The sequence below is a fragment of the Leptinotarsa decemlineata genome, unplaced genomic scaffold (assembly GCF_025532065.1).
Source record: "Leptinotarsa decemlineata unplaced genomic scaffold, Ldec_3_MD MMD2_P_RNA_scaffold_9, whole genome shotgun sequence".
In the NCBI taxonomy this organism is placed as follows: Eukaryota; Metazoa; Arthropoda; class Insecta; order Coleoptera; family Chrysomelidae; genus Leptinotarsa; species Leptinotarsa decemlineata.
In genome coordinates this window covers 15750055-15770803 of record NW_027412536.1, presented here as the reverse complement: position 1 = coordinate 15770803, position 20749 = coordinate 15750055, and the positions used below count along the sequence as shown (strand labels likewise).

Sequence of the window (20749 nt, the reverse complement as noted above, 5' to 3'; positions counted from 1 at the left end):
CCTAATTTCAGTACGGAACTGAAATATCTTCGAAATGAGCCGAGATATGTGGATATTCTTCAGTCCCCTGTCAAGGTTAATTCACAAGTGATTGATCCACCTTCTTCTTTTTCAGTGCGGTCAATGGACTTAGGTCATTCTTGTCCCCAAATATGAGTTGCAGTCCTCGTAGTTCTGGTTTCCTTTCAGTAGGAGAGCTTCATGAAGCAAGAGCTGAATCGATCCCTCTACGAAATCCTTCTTCACTATGAAGGATCGATCGCAGCTTGAGAAATGGTTCTTATGGAGATTATGTGAAACATGTTCGTCCTTACGAATCAGTAGAGAGTTGTCCTGAAAATCTAGAGAAGAAAATTGGATTGGATAATTTAGGAAACACTTGCTACATGAATAGCATTTTACAAGTGTTGTTCATGACGAAGAATTTCAAGAACGAGGTTTTAATGATGAACAAGAACGGGAATGCTCCCTACTCATTTAACGAACTGAAACACCTGTTCATGCAGCTGCAGTTTCATAAGAATGTATCATCTTTCCCTCCAACCGATTTCCTGGAGTCTTTGAAGTCTACTAGATACTCGTTAGGACAACAAGAGGATTGTTCCGAATTCTTGGGGTTCTTGTTGAATACTCTTCGTGAGCAAAACAATAGCAAAATCAAAACTCCTGACCGCTCTGGATTGAATGATTCCGTACAGTCCATCTCATCATGTGTTTGTAAATCTTTTGTTGCAAAAATCCTCACTTGTTTACTTTGTAGTAAATTTTCAAGAGGTAGCAAAAACGTATGTGAATTTCTGGAACTTCATCTAGCGTTTCCTGATATGACAAATAACCAGTCCGTGCAAAGTTAATTGTTAAATCACCTGAAAATAAAATTTTTAACAGGTGATGATCGACTGTATTCGCAAATATGCGCCAAACTAACTGACTGTTATAAGGAAACAAGTATAGCTGAGGCACCAGTCAATCTAATAATAACACTGATGAATTTCAAACAAGACTAAACTTCTGACGGAAACAAGAAACTCTTTCGAAGGTTCGAAATAGATGGAAATTTCAATCTAGCAGACCACTCTTACAATATTCATGCAGTCATTGTTCACTGTGGTTCTGGCGTTGAATTTGGTCATTTTTACGCCTTGGTCAAAGACGAAACGGACTGGTTTAAGTTTGTCACGAAGGGTTCTGGCGATGTATTGAATCTATTGGAGCCTTTGGAAACACCCTACATTTTATTTTATGAGACAGAAGACATTGGCTGATCAAGATCTCCAAACGATGTGGTGCTGCAGGTTTTTCCGGGTTTTCCTGCAGCTGAAAAAGCAAATGCGCCACTGGAATCAATGAAGGAGCGCCAATTAATCTTTATTGTTTCTATTTTTATCGTTGTTTTACAATAAAAATTATTTGCTTGATAAATGATATTTTTTCTTCAAAAGAGATCAAATTACATATTGCATTCATTTATCTACGCAAGTTAATCTTTCGGCAAGTTTTTATATCACATAAATTCTGAAATGTAATAAGTTATTGGGTTTTGATTAATTTAAAACTTATTTTATTCTCAGGAGCAATGAAAGCTTGTTTCCAAAAATCTTTTTCATTATTGATATTATTTTATATTTTTTCAGCAAACCCCTTTCATTTGATACTCATATTATAGTGAAGCATAAAAGGATAGCCCGATATCTTGGCGGTTCACCATTATTCAATTTGAGGTATTGTCACTTCATTTCTTTTTTTTTTCAACGAACCGTTCATGTGATCTCTGTATCACGGAGGTGCATAAAAAACTAGTCTGTCATCTTGGACTGTTCATCATATTGGATGGCGTTATTTATCACCAAACCTAAAGTGTATGCAAAATTTTAGCTCAATTGATTGAAGATCAGTGCTTCAAAATTCAGTTGTAAAATTGCAAGTACGTATAACTGACCAAAACTTACATACGAGTACATACAAACTTGTGAAAAAATAAAATACCTCGCGAAAAAATAACATCACGTTCTCGTCATTGCAGAAACAAACGATAATTCTTCTTTACTCTCAAAAATCGCATTTTCCCATGAAAAACCTATAGTTTCTGAAGAATGTAAATTTTCTTTTCCTTCATTGGATAAAAACTCGTCGAATACAAAAACATTCATGCTCTAGTAGATTATTCAACTTGTCCAATCTTTAATATATTCAAAAAGATAATTAACTATGATTTTCCCTTCACTTTTTTTGCATTTTTCCTGAAAATCAATTTTAATGACATTCTCTTCGATATTTTTTATAATTGTTGCAACCAATGTTTGGTTGCAACAATCATAAAAAATAATTAACTCGAATCATCTATAAACTATCACTAATGAAACGGCAAGGTCGTCGAGCATATTTAGTACAACACAAATTTTGCAATAATGATTATTATTGTTATGAGGCGATGGTCATCATAACGTATGAGGTTTGTTCTAAAAGTTTCATTGATATTATCCTTCGCGGCATATTTGACTAATGCAGAGTAAAAAATACATAGTGAGTTCACAAAAATACCTGTAGCACTGAAGATGTTTGAAATAAACTGACTAATGAGATTGTTGGAATTGAAGAGGGAGGTTTTTGGAGAGATTGGTTTTTTGGGAAGAAACTTTTTGGCTTCCTACTTCTTTATCATTACACAAAAAATATAGGAAACTTTAGAATAATTGAGAAAGTACCTAATTTCAATAAAACTATTCTTCGGTGACCTATTTATTTTGTAAAAATTCATATTCAAAGTAGGATAAAGAAAATAAATTTTGCCTGATTTCCACTGAGTTTCTATTTGTTACGACCAGTTTCGGTTTGTTCAAGCATACATAGTGTATACATAACTTTTTTATTGAAAATATTTCTGAAATAATTAATTCTGTTGAAAGATATTACTTGAAAATGGTTTAACAAACCTAAACCGGTCGTAACAAATAAAAACTCAGTGGAAATCAGCTTTATTTGTCCTACATTCGGAACCATTTATTGAAATGTGTAATTCAGAAGTGGAAAAAACAGCTATGTGGGATCTTGTGTTCACGTTTCGATAATTCATTTTATCTTTTGTGGAAAAGTTCTGAACAGGAGAAGAAAACTATCTTTATTTCTGTCGTTTCAGTCCAGAAAAGGGCATTAATGTGGAACACAATGACTAGATTTCATAAGTTGGGACTTCCATTGTCTGATATTACATAAAATGATTTGAAATCCCTGAAAGAAGTAATTAAAAAAAACAAAAATAAATAGCTGAAAATGATAATTGTATTAAACAAAGAAACCTGAAATGAAATAATGGTGAAATTAAATACAAGTGAAAATAGAACAATTGAACAATAAAATAAAAATAATTTCATAAACTACACCTCACACCTCCACAAACTTTCAAAGTTTGTGGAGATCAAATCGAGAGGTGAAGTTTATGAAATAACTATGGATCTTCATCAAGTAACGGCCGAATCAATCAGAAAAATAAAAAGTTAAGAAATTCCAAGCCAAGTTACTTCACGACGTATGAATTGTTAGTATCCACAATCGTCTTCGGGTGATGACTCCGAAAGATGACTATATATGGGTCATTCGAGTACTTTCATTTATTTCTGCTTTCCTTTTTTCACTTCACCGGTTTAGTGGGAGATGATCGTTTGGCGGGAGTTGGCCATTTTTCGCTTGATTATGGGTCTCCATATACTGCGTATCTCTATGCCAGCTTAGCTGAATACATTGTTGGAAAACATGTATGCCGCTTCTTTTAATTCTTTTCTAAACCAATGTTCCTCACTGTGTATGATCTCAGCTTGGGACCACTCGATGTTGTGTTGATAGGTCCAAACATGTGTCCCTCGCTGTGTGTGTTTCTTGTGATCGGCAATGCGAACATTCAATGGCCTCTTAGTTTCACTGATATAGGATTGTCCGTACTCACAGGGTATTCGGTAAATGCAATTCTTGGAATCGCAGTCCGCGTTTGATGGCCTGGTTTTCATGAGGCTGCTACGGATAGTGTTTCCGGATCTGAAGCAGCTACTGATGTTGTATTTGGATCCGATTCTTCTTATTCTTTCCGATAATCCTCTGATGTAGGGAAGTGCAAGCACTGGTTGTGACGGCTTCTCCTCCTTGCGAGGCTCCTTGTGAGGCTCTTTGCGTGGCTCCTGCTGTCTTTCAGCCAAAGTCTGTTCCACCATCGCTTTGGAGTAGCCATTCCGTTGAAGATCATTTTTGATGATGTCTAGTTCCTTCTCGAGACCTTCCTTCGTATCACAGAGCCTGAAAGCACGGTCTAATAGAGTCTTGATGATTACTCTTTCAGTCGATTGATGGTGGTTAGATTCGTGGTTCAGATACTGTCCTGTGTGAATGGGTTTTCAGTATACAGATATTTTCCACTTAGTGTTGGTTCTCTGCACCAATACGTCTAAGAATGGCAATTCGTTGTGGACTTCCTCCTCCATTGTGGAAGTGATGGAAGGTCTCACGCTGTTGATATGTTTCAGGAAGGTGTCTAGTTCAGTATTCTCATGGTTCCATATTATGAAGGTGTCGTCAACGTATCTCAACCAAACACGAGGTTTCTTGTGAGCTTCTTCAATGGCCAGAGTTCCAAATCACTTCATATATATGTTGGATATGACTGGTGAAAGTGGCGATCTCATTGGCAGTCCCTCATCTTATGTAAAGAATTCGTCCTTCAGTTGGAAATAACAGTTTCGTACACAGCATACTAGTAATTCCATAATTACTTCTATAGGTAAATTCGTTCTCTCTTCCCCGTCTTCGGATAGCTTTCTCTGTATGACTTGGAGTGCTTCTTCGACCGGAATGTTGGTAAAAAGGCTTTCGACGTCGAAACTGATTAGTTGATCTTCCTGCGTGACTTCGTTTTTTTATTAGTTCTTTCAGGGATTTCAAATCATTTTATATAATATCAGACAATGGAAGTCCGAACTAATGAAATTCACCATGAAACATTGTCAATCACCTTCAAACAAACAATGACTAGAATTGAAATGGAAGAAGACATGAGTTTGAAAACCAAAAAATGAAATCATCAGTACCAGATTCGATTGAAATTCTGTTCACCTTCTCCTATTTAGTTGGTATATCAAACGTTCGTAATGGAATTGTAACAGGTTTCATTCACAGGGACGCCAAACAACGTGATTAATGAAGAATTTCGATACAAAGATTTCACTAACAATCAAGATTCTGGTGAACTTCGAAATTTCGGGCACCTACACTTTTTCCATCTTCTCATCAGCACCACTCTGGATACATTTACCAGACAAATCCATAACAATATTATTATGTTTGTGAAAGTATTTTAAGTAAAAATGCAAAAAAAATGTTTGTGAAGAAAAACTTGAAAGTTGCTGATCCTTCAAAAATTTGATATTTTTTTATCTTTATTGTGAGGTCCCCTTTCCTGTGGAGTCCTGAGGCAGTAGCCCCACCTGCCCTCCCCTAAATCCGGCCCTGACCATCATTAAACAAAAAATGGGGAATATTTGTATGAAATTGTGTAAATAATGCACAGAATTTCATTTCAGATTCGAAGAAACAAAAACAAGAACTGATGACTATTTCACGCAATATCCTTGAGTGAAGCAACGAAAATGGATGAGTATTCGTTCCTTTATAGAAATTTTCCACAAATGTGCCTGAGGAAGATAATATAAGTTATCGAAACCTTGGTACAAGATCCAGTCATCGCTCATTTTGGACAACCTATGTATTTTTATTACTCTTGAAAAATTGTGAATTACCCAAAAAGTGATTGAAATTCAATGTTAATTATGAGTCCTTTGACATACAGAGTGTGTACACAAAATCGTTCCACACTTGATGAGGTCTTGAAAATTGTAATTTATATAGTTGAATGCATTGATGTAGGAAATCCCACGGTAATCACATTATGAAAACAAACCTAAATCGAATAGTGATAACAAAATGTTACTTTTTTCATAGCAACATCACCGATATGAACAGGAGACTGTAAAAATACTTGGACTTTTCTTAGACAATGGACTATCTTGGAATTCACATGTTGATTTTTTTTAAATAAATTGTTGATGAATCTCAAAAAAGTTCTTGAGATTATAAAATTTATAATATTCTATCTGAGTATTTGAAAAACTGGGTATTGTAAAATTCAAGAAATTCCTTCTGAGTCACTGCTCCTACTCGGTCAATGATTACATTTAAAATCATGAACAAATCATGAACATGCTCACTCCGACACGTACCCATATCATTAGTCCGCCTATACTTGTTTTTTGTACATATTTTATATGTCTTTTATTTTTTCACTTCAACTATTTTCTCTGTATTTCAGAAATTTGTATTTACAATGACTTGCTACAAACATTCATTTGAAATGTAATGTAATCAAATAAATATATGTCTATGTTGAACCATCCACTTCTGTTGCTGATGGAAATATGAACTTGTCCACTGATCAGAAAAATCTTGAATCATTTTGGACTGTCAAGCAGTTTATTCTCAATTCTTTCGTTGTGTACTTTCATTCATACATAATTCACATTTTTTATTATTTGTTAAAAAACCTGATATGATTTTCGACCCGTATATATTTTCGCCGTTATGAATAGGCGTAATTTTGGCAACTCTTGTTGGACCATGGTTTGTTGTTATGACGTTGCCTGTTACAAAATGTGATATGTCGCTTTGTGCCTGATATAACTAACCTGAGTAACTTCAGAATCGTATTTACTTGAAGGTGATTGACAGTGTTCCATGATGAATGGCATGATATTATATAAAATGATTTAAAAACTCTGAAAGAACTAATAAAAAAGAAGAATTGAAAAAGAATGGCTGACAATAACAATTATATCAAGCAAAAAAACCTGAAATGAAACAGTGGAATAAAATACAGGTAAAAATAGAACAATTAAACGAAAATTATAAATGAAAATCAACATGAGTTTCCGCCGGCTCACAGGAATAGAGAAATCCTTGTTGAGGAAACGCCTAAATTTCGCCATTACGGCAACATATGTGCCCACATTGGAGATAATTACTGCAGTGGAATCCAACAGTTCCCTTATTGACCAGACCGAGGCAAAATAATTCTGATGGAAAATCAGAGAACAGCTGGATCGAGAACCAGTTCCAACATCTAACATTAGCAATGAAGAACGTAGGGCTCTGAACGGCCTACGTAGAGGCAACACCTTTAAGATCCTACCTGCAGGTGAAGAAAACGCCACTGTGGTGATGTATACTGTTCTCTACGAACAGAAGATCGAATAGGTTCTTCAGAAGGGACAATACATGAAGATCGTACGGGACCCTATGGTATCAATTGAAAGGAAATTGTACCAGATTTTGAAAAGATGAGGGACTGCAAATGGGATCGCCACTTTCAACAGTCATAGCCAACAGATATATGGAGGGGTTTGAAACTCTGGTCATTGAAGAAGCCACAAGAAACCTCGTGTCTAGTTGAAATACCTTGACGAATTGCCAATCTCAGACGGAAACATCTGTATACCGAAAACCCACTCACACGGGATAGTATCTCAGCCACGAATCAAACCACCATTAATTGACTAAAAGTGGAATCATCAAGACTCTATCAGACCGTGCTTTTGGCCTCTGTTATACGAAGGAAGGTCTCGAGAAGGAACTAGACATCATCAAAAATGATCTTCAACAGAATGGCTACTCCAAAGCGATGGTGAAACAGATTTTGGCCAAAAGACAGCAGGAGCCTCGCAAGGAAGAAAAGCCGTCACAACCAGTGCTTGCACTTCCCTACATCAGAGGATTATCAAAAAGGATAGAAAGAATTGGGTCTAAGTACAACATCAGAACCTACTTTAGATCCGGAAACACTATCCGTAGCAGGCCACCAGACGCGGACTGCGATTCCAAGAATTGCATTTACCGGATACCCTGTGAGTGCTGAAAATCTTATATCGATGAAACTTAGAGGCCATTGAATGTTCGCATTGCCGAGCACAAGAAACACACAGAGCGAAGGTAAACTAGCAAATCAGAAATAGCATAGCATGTTTGGACCCATCAACATATCATCGAGTGGTCTCAAGCTGAGATCATACACAGGGAGGAACATTGCTTTAGGAGGAAATTCAAAGAAGCCGCATACATGTTGTCCAACAATGTTTTTAGCCAAGCTAGCGTAGAGATACGCGACATATGGAAACCCATAATCAAGCTGAAAATGACTCCCGTCAAACGGTCATCTCCCACTAAACCACTAAACGGAAAAAGGAAAGCGGTGATAAGTGAAAGTACTCGAATGACCCATAAATAGTCATCTCTCGGAGATGACGTCACGGTAATCGACGAAAGCAGTAAGCAGTGAGCAGTGGGCTCTTCGATTGACGACTGGACTTTAGTTTCGATGTCATAACCATATACCCATGATTCGTCACCAGTTATGACCTTTTCCAGCAAATCTAGATAGCCGTTGACGTCATTTATTAATTCCTGTGAGATGGTCATCCGAGAGTTTTTTTAGTCAGAATTCAATAATTTTTAAACGAACTTCGCTGCCACACGCTTCATGCCCAAAATTTTCGAAAAAAGTGCAAGCAATGAGCCAACTGATATGCCGACATACTCAGCAACTACTCTAACAGTGACTCAACGTTACTCTATAGAAATTCCCTTCACTTTCTCAACATTTTCATCGGTTTTTGATGTGCTGGGGAGTCTAGGGCGAGCGTCGTCATTGACATTGACTTCTCGACCTTCTATAAAAAGCGTGTACCATTTGTAAACATATTGCTGACTCGGAGTGCAGTCACCGTATGCCATTGTCAATACTTCGAGTGTTTTTCAGCACTCATTTCCATTTTTTTCACAAAATTCAATACATACCATTCGCGAAACACTCTAACTGTCATGCCTCTCACCAACAAACTGAACAGCTGAAACTATGAACATATGTTCCAAACGAGTGTACCAACATGAAAAAGTGAAAGCCCGCGAAATTTGAACATTCACCTTATTCTTTGAACAGTCCTCGTATAATACAAACACGCAAAGACTCTTTTTCTGATAATATTCTTTAACAATAATTGTTTATTATTGTTATTATCACTCTGAACTGAAAACAATTCAATAGAGAAAACATTTTGATGCGTATACGAGTATTTATATATTCGTAATTGTCACTTATGACTGCACATATAGATTTTTACCTAGATTTATTGTTAATTCTAAATTCAAACCATATTCCGTTTCCACGTTTGATATAGATGTGCAGTTTTGCAATGTTAGAATAAAATACATAATAAGTCGCGTCATTACAAACCCATTAAATGAGACAAGGTCTAAGAGGTCATTGCTTGTGCAAGTATATGATGAACTTGAACTACAACATGAGTGAAAGTTAAGTGACTACGAGTTCATTCTGTTTTTTAGAGATACTGCATAACTGGTTCAAATGTTTGCATAAATAAATTTTTAAATCGATGAAATCCTATGAAGCAGCCTAATTGAGTCAAGGTTAGCGTGGAGATTCAAACTGTTTTTTTTTTCTTTAGAAACACAATCCCCAATAAAGTATGTTATGAAATCAAAATGCACACTTAATGACGAATCAGTTGAATTAATATTTCGAAATGAATATAAATAAAAGAAAATATATGCGTGAAACATTCATATAAATGAAGTTACCTACTGAAAAAATATAATCCAAAACAAAATCTCCTTTTATTTTCTTCAAACTGGAATGTTGTGTATAAGATTCCAATTGTTTTTCCAATCTTTCTGAAATTTGGACAACTCCTGTTGAGTATCATGTCGTTACTCGTTTTCGAACTTTCATTTTATGAACAGTTAGTACCCCCTCAACACTTTTCCACTTTTGCTTACTGCTTTTGAGTACTATTTTCGATTGATACTTTTGATATTTGGTGTGTCAACTTGACTAGCTGCATGCATTATGTACTGCTTGCAACTTCATGGGATTATTTGACATTTTGTCCAATAAATTTTCGTTTCAATAGAGTCAATTTAATGAAATATTTTTTGAGTCAATACAAAACATTTCGATCCTTCAAGCTGGACATTTCGGCAACATAAGGTTTGAAATACACATTTCTATTTTTCACTTTGGAAGTTTTTATCTTCTCAATCCAGTTTTGGCTCATTGATCTGTTAGAGGCTAATACTGAAGCGGCAGAAACCAACACAATATTAGTAACGATTGCTCAAATGAAAATGGGTTCCATGAACAACAGGCGGCATTATTGAATTTCGTTTTCGCTGATGATGAACAAGTTCTAATTGAAACTACCATAGGATGACATTTTGAAAATTATTACAAGAGCAAAGTTTGGTTGAAGGTGATTGACGTTTCATGATGAATTTCATTAGTTCGGACTTCCATTATCTAATATTATATAAAATGACTAGCTTTTGCCCGCGGCTTCGCTCGCGTTAAGAAGTATTATTATCAATTAGGTATATTTTTTACGGCTTAACTTTTGTTTAGCGCGTGTAAAAAATTAGGGCCTACAAAACTTCTTTGTAAACAATATTCTTAACTTATCTGTCATTAGGCGCCAAAACTATCCAGCTATTGGGTGAACTTACTCGTGAGCAAGCAACATAAAACTGGCCATGAGAGAAGCAATGTTCTCTCAAGTCAATATCCGCAAATTTGAGAGTTTGCCCCTGAGACTTGTTCATTGTCATGACAAAGCAGACTTTTAGGGGTAACTGTAATCGTTTGAATTCAAACGGGGTATCATAAGCTATTAATGGGATTCGTTGTATAAATACAGTTTCCCCTTTCACACACCCAGTTAATATAGTGGCTTCCACTATAGTGGAATATAGTGCAATATACATACAGTGTGTCCAAAAAAAGGATCCTAAGCATAGGAATCTCAGTACCTGTTGGAGATACAGCTTAGGTTAAATTAGGAAAAAGTTGTGTTCTTTAAAGCTCATTTACATGCCGTTTAGAAACTTGAAGAATTTTCATGGCCTGCTGAGATATTTGGGAAAAACGAGAATTTGACAATATCAATTTTATTTTTTTCTAACTTTATTTGAAAAGATATCAAAAAACGAATAACACTTTTTCATTGACACTTTCAAGGTACTACACGATGGTATTTTTAGTTTTTATATCCGACGTTTCGTTTTCAAAAAACCATCATCAACTTTATTTTTTTAAATAGCCCGAAAAAAAAGTACACCCTGTATCTGATTCCATTTTTTATTACGAATTCAACGATGTAACACATGCCATTGTTTTCTTTTTAATTTGAGGGAAAATTGCATTTTTTCTATTTTTAAAATGTATTTTTAAGTAGGTTAATAATGATTTTTTTAAAGTAATGAAAACAACAAAGAAATTAACGCATTTTTTATTTAATTCAAAGGAGGTGTTCAAACAGGTTTCCGTTATTTTCCAAACATAAGTATGATCTTCTAACTGTAGAACTTAAAACCCGGTGTTTAACAAAAGCCCATATGAAGAAGTCCAGAGGAGTTAAGTCAGGGGATCGCGCTGGCCAAGACACTTCACCAAAGGTTCCAATCCACCTTCCAGGAAATCGCTGCGGAAGATACTCTCGAACTTGTCTAGAATTATGTGCCAGAGGTAAATTATCTAAACAGTCTTCTACATAGTTTTGCAATAAATGATGGTATCGTTCGGCGGTCAAAGAATTATAGTAAAAAAACGGACCTAGTATTTTAGTTCCTAAAATTGCACACCACATATTAAACCCAAAACGTTCTTGATGTCTTGATATTTTCTTAACACGCGGATTTTGCTGAGCCCAGTAATGCGTATTGCGGCGGTTGAAGATACCATTATTAGTGACCATACTTTCGTCGGACCATATTATTTTTGAAGGGAAATTATAATCTTCTTCACATGCGCGTGTATACCATTCGCAAAAATTTCGGCGCCGTTCGAAATTCCCTGGTTTAAGTCCTTGGCAAATCCTAAATTTATAGGGGTGATATCTATTTTCACGCAAAATAAATTGAGCTGTGGATTTGGCTACTCCTACATTATTTTCGATTTGCCTAGTTGATATTTCAGGGTTCTCAACAACTGCTTGTGAAACGTTATTTTGGGCTTCTTCTGAAGATTCCTTTTATCGAGATAAAACAGGCTTTTTAAATGAACCATATTCTTTTAAATTTCGAGCCAGCTCTAAGAAAATGGACTTACATGGCTGCTTTCTTTCTGGATATGTATTAAGATACATTGCTGCTGTATTTACAGTATTTTTGTGGCACAAAATGTAGCACGTTAGCATGTCAAACTTTTCTTCATGGCTATAATGCTCACCCGGCATATTCGACGATAATAACAAAAATATTATCTATTCAACAATAAACAATAATAACGACAACAGTAACTCTAAAAACAACAACTCGACAAACAGGCTAACAACAACGACAATTACTATTTTATCGTGTAATTAAATAATATTTGACAGGCTCGGTGACAGGTATTTACATCAAAGCATTTGTTTGCAACGCCTACTTAAAGATTTTTTTAAAAATTGAAAAAATGTAATTTTCCTTTAAACTAAAAAGAAAACAATAGCATGTGATACATCGTTGAATTCGTAATAAAAAATGGAATCAGATACAGGGTTTACTTCTGTTTCGGGTCATATAAAAAAATAAAGTTGATGATGGTTTCTTGAAAACGAAACGTCGGATATAAAAACTAAAAATACCATCGTGTAGTACCTTAAAAGTGCCAATGAAAAAGTGTTATTCGTTTTTTGATATCTTTTCAAATAAAGTCAGAAAAAAATAAAATTGATATTGTCAAATTCTCGTTTTTTCCCAAATATCTCAGCAGGCTATGAAAATTCTGCAAGTTTCTAAACGGCATGTAAATAAGCTTTGAAGAACACAACTTTTTCCTAATTTAACCTAAGCTGTATCTCCAACAGGTACTGAGATTCCCATGCTTAGGATCCTTATCTTGGACACACTGTATATTGCGATGTTACGCTTTCACTTGCAGTCTCGTACCGTTACAAACTTTTGGTGGTTTTAAATTTCGCAACAACATAATTGGAAGGCCCACACGCAGAATAAGCTTATGACAAGGCAAACCTGGCGGTTTCAATGAATTTAAAAATTCTACAGGCTAATTAGTAGCGTCATCTGTATTAACCACAGTATCAATCGAAATATAGACCTTTTCTTTGCCCTCAAACGACATGAGCAGGATATCGCTGATAGCTACTGCTTGATCGTTCTTTGGAGTAAGTACGGCACGCTCACATAAACATTCAATATGATTGTCATGTATATGAATAATGTCTGGATGAACTTTAGACAGCAATTCTTTAACCGTAGTAACAACTGTGCACAATTCTTCCGGATGGTTATCATTTCATCAAACTATGAAAAATCACCATTACCGATTTTAAGAAGGAGATCTGAAAATCTACCAGCAGACTCATCCCGCCCAAATGTGCCTTCATATTTTTAGAGAGTTTAAGAATATTAACCTGGGGCCACAAATTAGATTTCTTGATGCACGACTTTACTTCGTCAGCTCTGGTTCCTTTTGGCACCACTGGTAGAGTCTGCCGAAAGTCTTCAGCCAGCAAAACTTTACGCCATCCATTGATTTTGTATTACCCTTTATATCCCTTAGTGATCTGTTCAAGGCTTCAATACCACCTTTATGAGCCATCATTATTTCGTCCCACACGATTATTCTTTTACTCTTTAAAACTTCGGAAAAATTACTTTGTTTGGAGATGTTGTAAATGAGAGTCTCGGCAGTGACTAATTTGAGTGGTAACTTAAAAGTAGCATGAGCAGTTCGACCACCTTCGAGTAATGAAGCAGCTATGCCGGACGACGCCACAGCCAGGGCAATGCCGTGAGTACCTCTTACTTTCGCCAAAAGTAAATTAATAAGGAAGGTTTTACCAGTTCCACCTGGGGCGTCTGAGAAGAATATTCGACCGTCATTTGCATCTACACTTGTGATAATTTCATTGTGAACTTCCTGTTGCTCGTCATTCAAGGATGCTTAATTTTTTCTTATTGCGTCTTCTAAGGCCACTGTATCGTAACTGGTCTCCTTCACATACTCTCTTTTTTAAAAATGTATTGATGTTATTGGCTGAGGTAATCCATAATGAAAGGACGGCCGCCTAATGATAATACGGCATCTCTACATCCACGTCACCTTGCCTTTTCAGTTGTTTTTTCAAGTCTTCAGAAAGGTATTCTTTGTATTTTTCCCAAAGACATAACGGGGTTCGGGGTTCCAGGCAGAACAATAAAATGATAACAGAAAGCTCTCGAAACATATGCGATATTTGACAAAGTGCTGCCTTTTCAAGAGCTGAATCCAAATGCCGATCATCTTCGAGTAGACCTAGAGTCTTGCACGCGGATTGGAAAGTGGGATGTAAGTGACCATCTACAGTTTTCAACGTTTCAAATGAAATTGGGCCTCTGCTCTCATGTAGAAGCATTAGAAGGCGGTAGCATTCTGTATTGTTTGGATGAACAGTATAAACCCTACCTAGAACGTGTCTTTTTGTCCCCTGACCAACCTTCAACATGCACTCCTCTCTTCCTTCTCTGAAACGATCGCTTGTTACAAACGTAATACGCAGGGACTTCCGAGTATAGCAATGTTTTTGCAAAGTCATCCACGTTACACAGATCGAAAAAGGAGGACTACTCAATTTGTCGCACAAGTTCTGCTCATTAAAATAAATTCTCTGTCCATTTTCTAAATGGACAGCAAGGTGCACTACAGGAGAAAAACCCTCATGTATTGGGAATTCGAAGATTCGCCAAACTGATTCAGCACCATTCCTGTCGTGGGTCATAATTGAAAACCTGCTCCAATCATTAACCACATATCTGACAATTTCTGAACGCACCTCCATCGCTCTATCTATCTTGTATTCCTTACATTAAATAAGAGAGAGCACAAAACAAACATGCACCGTCACCAACAATAGAGACGACAGTACATTCTTCAACTTCTCCATTAACGTTCAGATTTTCTTTAGCCATTTTGAAAAAGTCTAACCGACAAAATCTATACTTAAACCGAACGAAAACAAAACAAATGCCAAATACAAAGCAGAGTCTATAACCAAAACTACTAAACCGAAACAAAGCAAATGCAATCCAAAATATGTCAAGAAAAAAACAGCCAAAATCGTTAAATATAATCTGCTAGAAATATTCAGGTATAGTATGTACTATTAGATACGGCGGCCATTCATCACCGGTATATGTGACTCAGTGAAAACACACCGACAGCGCGTTTTTTAATACTACTAACGCCATATATTCAACATTTAGAACTGAAAATTATTTTGTTCGTCTTAATTTATTCGTTCCATTAGGTACTGATAGGTTGAAACTAATACAGTTACATCCTCCATCATCCCCTATTTTATCCCCTTGGAGGTAGAATTGATCAAAATCCTCTATTAGCGGATGCCTACATCATAACATGCCAAATTTCATCCCGATCCGTCCAGTGGTTTGGGCTGTGCGTTGATAGATCACTATGTCAGTAAGTCAGTCATCTTTGAATTATATATATTTGGAGATTTGAAATCCCTGAAAAAACCAATACAAACCAAACAAGAAAACCCCGAAATGAAATTACAGTAAAATAAAATGCGAGTAAAAAAAACAATTGAACAAAAAATGAAATATCAAGAGATTCCAAGCCAAATTACTTCACGACGTTTTAATTGTTAGTATCCACAATCGTTTTCGGGTGATGACTGTTTTTTGGGCTATTCTTTTTGATTTTTCATTTGTATTGGTCCTTTCAAGGATTTCAAATCATTTTATATAATATTAGACAATGTAAGTCCGAACTAATGATATAAGAGCACAGTTATTGAGCAGAATATATTTGGAGAATCAAATCAAGTGGCTGCCTCTAACGTCTCAGTTCACGAAAATTCGATTATCAAAATTCTATGATCATGTAACAAATTTCACCACTTATTCAAATATATATAATGCATTAGTGTATGATAATTACCGGCAAACCCTTTTAGAAGGTGTTTCATTAGGTGTATAGGTGAATGTATGCCTAAGACGAGTGCAAATTATGATAATGCACATACAAGCTTTCTGGAACTGCATCAAAAACTTCTAAAATTTGAAGTTGAATCGTATTCACAATTCAAAAACAAGCACTTTCTCCAATCATTAGAACTTCAACACACTTCTCGAAGTGCGTTTCACCAACCAAGTTGGCGTCTTCAGAAGATAAAGAAAAGATAGTCACAATGATGAATTCGCTGTTTCAACGACCAGTTTTTTATACAGGGTCTTGCAACTAAAATTTGAGCTTCCCTGTAAGTCAGAAGCGGACGTGTAATCGAAAATTTCAAAGACCACGTCAATTTTTATTTCTAGGGGAACGAATTCTGATATGGAAATCATACTCGAAACTTCACCCCCCTGAGGTCAGCAACTACACCCCCCTATTTTTTTCAATGGCATGGGGGTCGAGTGATAGATCATTTGAAAGTTCTTTTGTTCCTCTATTACTTCTATAATTGTTTTCGATATTGGTTCATTCGTTATTGAGAAATTAAATGTTGAACGTTTCATTTAAGAAAAAACAGAAAGTTAGCTATCACCCATTTTATTGAGGAAATCAACAGAAGTAATATCGATGGCAACACATTCATCGGATGAAATGTTCAAAATGACCTTCATATATTTTTGGGAAAGAAAGTTTTTGGCTTTCTACTACTCCATCTTGATACAAAAAAGAAGGATGAGGGAGTCTTCCAAAGAAAGGAAGGAAGTAACTCTATACATGGATGTGTAGATCATGCAAAGAAGTAACTTTCAGACACAAACTGAAAGAAAGTCCTCCTGAAACAGCTACTTTCATATAAACATTGAATTATACGAAAGAAAAAAATCTTTCGAAACAAATGCTTCTATATGAACACTGAATTATACAGAAGATACTTTTCTCTACTCAGTTTGTATTTCAAACATTCGTTGTGGGATAAATCGCAGGTCTTCTAGATTTGTAGAATTCATTTGATCAGTAGTAAACGTTCTAAAATGGACGACAATGTTAGTTTTTTCTGCACTGGTAGTTTTTGTTGAATCCAGTTGTCGCAGAACAAATAGTAGATAGTTGGCCACTGTCACTTCTTCACGAATCATTATTCAGTCACCCTTGTTCACTGTGTTCTAACATGGTGTATTCTACTGAAGAAAAGAAAGAACATATTATCCAAATGATGAATGTGCTAAAGCTGCTGCAAGAATTCATAATACGAATCATCGAGACCACAACGTGAGGCATCAATACGTCAAACAGTTAATCGATAAGTTTCGAACTTCAGGTTCTGTACACAACAGAAAACAAAGTATCCCGTCCTGTCAGAAATAACGGAGTGGAAGTTGCAGTTTTAGGACATTTTCAAATGGATAATCGACAATCTATCAGACAAGTCTGATAGATCGTCTAGTGTAATAGCTACCAGTGTTTTTCGCATTTTGAAAGCCTACCAATTCCATCCTTTCAAAATGAGGCTAGTTCAGGAATGAAACGAAGATGATCCTTATCGTCGACTTCAATTTTGTGAGGTGTTCAGCGAGAAATTGACCAATAACCAAAACCTATTACACAATACATGTTTTTCAGACGAAAGTTCTTTCATAATGAATGGTGAAGTGAATAGACATAATTGTTGTCACTGGAGCGATGTGAATCCCCAATTGGTGACAGAAACACATTCTCAAACTCCACAAAAATTGAATGTCTGGGCCGGCATTCTTGGCAATTATAGTGTTGGGCCATTCTTCACTGAAAGTAATCTCAATGGAGACACATACTTAAATCTATTACAAGACTGTGTAGATCATATGATTACACAAATTTTAGAAAATGATGACAATTTAGTAGAAAATGAAATAACATTCTAGCAGGATGGTGCACCCCCACATTTTGATGTTCGGGTGAGACAGTTTTTGGACGAACATTTTACAATGCGTTGGATCGATAGAAGGAGTCTAGTGGAGTGGCCAACTAGATCACCTGATCTCACACCGATGTACTTTTTCCGGTGGGGACACCTGAAGTCGAAAGTGTACTCTACCAAGCCTACAAATCTAGAAGACCTGCTACAGACAATTGTTCGGGAATGCCGATTGCTGACTCCGGACATCTTGAATAATGTACGGAACTTTATTATTGTATGACACTAGGTGGAGGTCATTTCGAACATATTATCCGTTGATTTTGTTTCGACTGATATTATTTGTTGTTGATTTCCTCATTGGAGCAAATTTTCTGTTTTTTCTTAAATAAAACGTTCAACATTTAATTTCTCAATAACAAATGAACCGATTTCGAAATAAATTAAAGAGGTAAAAGAGGGACAAAAAACCTTTCAAATGATGTATCACTCGACCTCCCATGCCTCTGTATAAAATAGAGGGGATAGTTGCTGACCACAGGGGGGTGAAGTTTCAGATATGTTCCCCTAGAAATAAAAATTGCCGTGTTCTTTAAAATTTTCGATTACACGTCCTTTTCTGACTTACAGGGGGGTGTCAGGTTTTCGTTGGAACGCCCTGTATAATATTTCTAGTCACGCTTTGCTTTTAACCATTGGATCAATGATTAGGGCTGATTTAGGGCTGTCAAGAACACAGGTTGCTTCTGATATTCAAGGAATCGGTGATACTGATACTCAATAGCGTTTAGAAGAGTTTCATTGAATTTCAGTATTTTTGGAAACTGCAAAGTGAACCTTATCGGTACAGGTATTATTTTTCCACAAACTTTTGCTGTCTTCCCACAAATGATTTACATAACGACATTCCGAATCATATTTAAAATTTAATTTTGGCTGGTCCCGATTTAAATGAAAACATATAACGAACAAATCTCTCATGTACCAATAGTCTAGCTAGAATATTGGTACATGAGTTGTTTCTTTCCCGCTTGGGACTTTGATCACGAGATGGCACTGTTACTAGTTAATAATCAATCTCACAACAATCTTTCAATTATGCAGCTGAGCTGTGTAAAAATTGATCAAGTCCCTGCTGTTTCAGTCAAATATTGCACTGATGAGAGGTTATACCTCGAAGCCGTTCTGTAGATGATCTTTCGAATAATTTCAGCATGGCCCTGTTGCTGGATAAACGAGAAACATTCGCGAGGTATCTGCATAAATGTCTGTGGGATATAATTCAATATTCAGCGTGGTTTCAGTAGGGAAAGTAGTTGCTTTTTGGCAGGCATTTACCAAAACCTATGGTGTATGTAGTTGGGAGAGATGAATATTTCGAGATTTCATTTCCAAATATTCATTTCCTAGTACGTATATATCTTTCCTTCAGTGAATAACAATGGGACAATAACAAAATACAAGGAATTAGTTAATTGGCCCTCATTAAACGATACAGATACGAATACAAATACAAATACAATTACAAATACAAATGCAAATGCAAATGCAAATGCAAATGCAAATGCAAATGCAAATGCAAATGCAAATGCAAATGCAAATGCAAATGCAAAGGCAAATGCAAATGCAAATGCAAATGCAAATGCAAATGCAAATGCAAATGCAAATGCAAATATAAATACAAATATAACGACAAATACAATACAAATATATGCATAAATAATGAGATGATATGTGCTAGTGGCTCTGCCTGAACCATAATGGCTTGTGCCGCAGTATTACCAACACTCCCATTCCATTCATAATAGTGTGAACATAGATATGCATTTTTTTGTTGTTGTTGAAAGAGTTGAGCAGGGAAGAAATAGAATCAAACACTGTTACTTTAAAAAAGTATTTTGAAGATGGCTATGTTGAAGAATATATGCTTCTGAGTCTGCGATTAATTTATGAAGATTTTTACATTCTTTCAGTTCGTTTGGGAGGCTGTTGTATATTTTTGAGCCAAAATAAATGATATTTCTTAGAGTGTGAGTTTTGCTGAATCTAGGAACTTTCAGTGTGAGGTCAGTGGTATATTTTGTGGCTCTAGATTGGTGAACATATTGTTCACTTCGAAGGTTCCAAATTCTTCTCATCAAGTCTGAAGGACGTCTGTTGTTGTCTCCTCTACACTTTCATAAAGCATCATGTGTAATTATTTTACACTAAGTAGGTTTTCATAAATTTCTTCTGTAATTTCTCCATTAAAAAAATGAGTATTAATTCTCAAATGTATGTTTTTGGATAGTAATTGCTTTGATATTAAATTCGCATATATTATTTACATGACAAATAACTTTTTCAAACACGAGTTACCAAACACTCTTTAGGTTCGAGTTCATCCACTTGAAATAAACTAATTATATTCAATTATACTATCCTTCGTTGAATAGGAGAACGTGATTTTCATAAATGGATGATAATATGCGAGCTCAAGTGCCTCACAATATATTTTTATCATTTAGTAACCAACGAAGTAATTACTGTATTAGAACGTTGAAAAACTGCCAACACTTTAATGTTTTGTTCTCAACATTCTCATTATCATTAACGCGTTCAATTGTTGATGATTTCAAACAATTATCGCTGAACATTTTCGAAAATGTGGCGAATTAAGGCAGTATTATTTAAAATTCCAAATGAGGGCAGAATATGTTCAGTAGATAACATACAGGTTGGAGTAAGAAGACATATAGGTATGTCAAAAATTTAATTTTAGGCCTTATTTGAATTATCTATAGCTTTTCCTTCAT

At 35.7% G+C, this 20749-nt stretch overlaps 1 protein-coding gene across 2 annotated transcripts in view; it reads left to right on the top strand.

Annotated features, from left to right (window-relative positions):
- The window catches only part of LOC111516510 (platelet glycoprotein 4), a 119677-nt gene that overhangs the window by 52937 nt on the left and 45991 nt on the right, over positions 1-20749 (top strand). The window contains exon 1 of one of the 2 annotated variants that reach the window (XM_074170703.1): positions 20551-20692. The exons of the other annotated variant lie outside the window; for it this stretch is intronic. Within the exon in view, the coding sequence (XP_074026804.1) occupies positions 20599-20692 (94 nt within the window). The 5' untranslated portion in view covers positions 20551-20598. Of the gene's footprint in view, positions 1-20550; positions 20693-20749 lie in introns of those variants that run through there. 2 annotated transcript variants of the gene reach the window in all.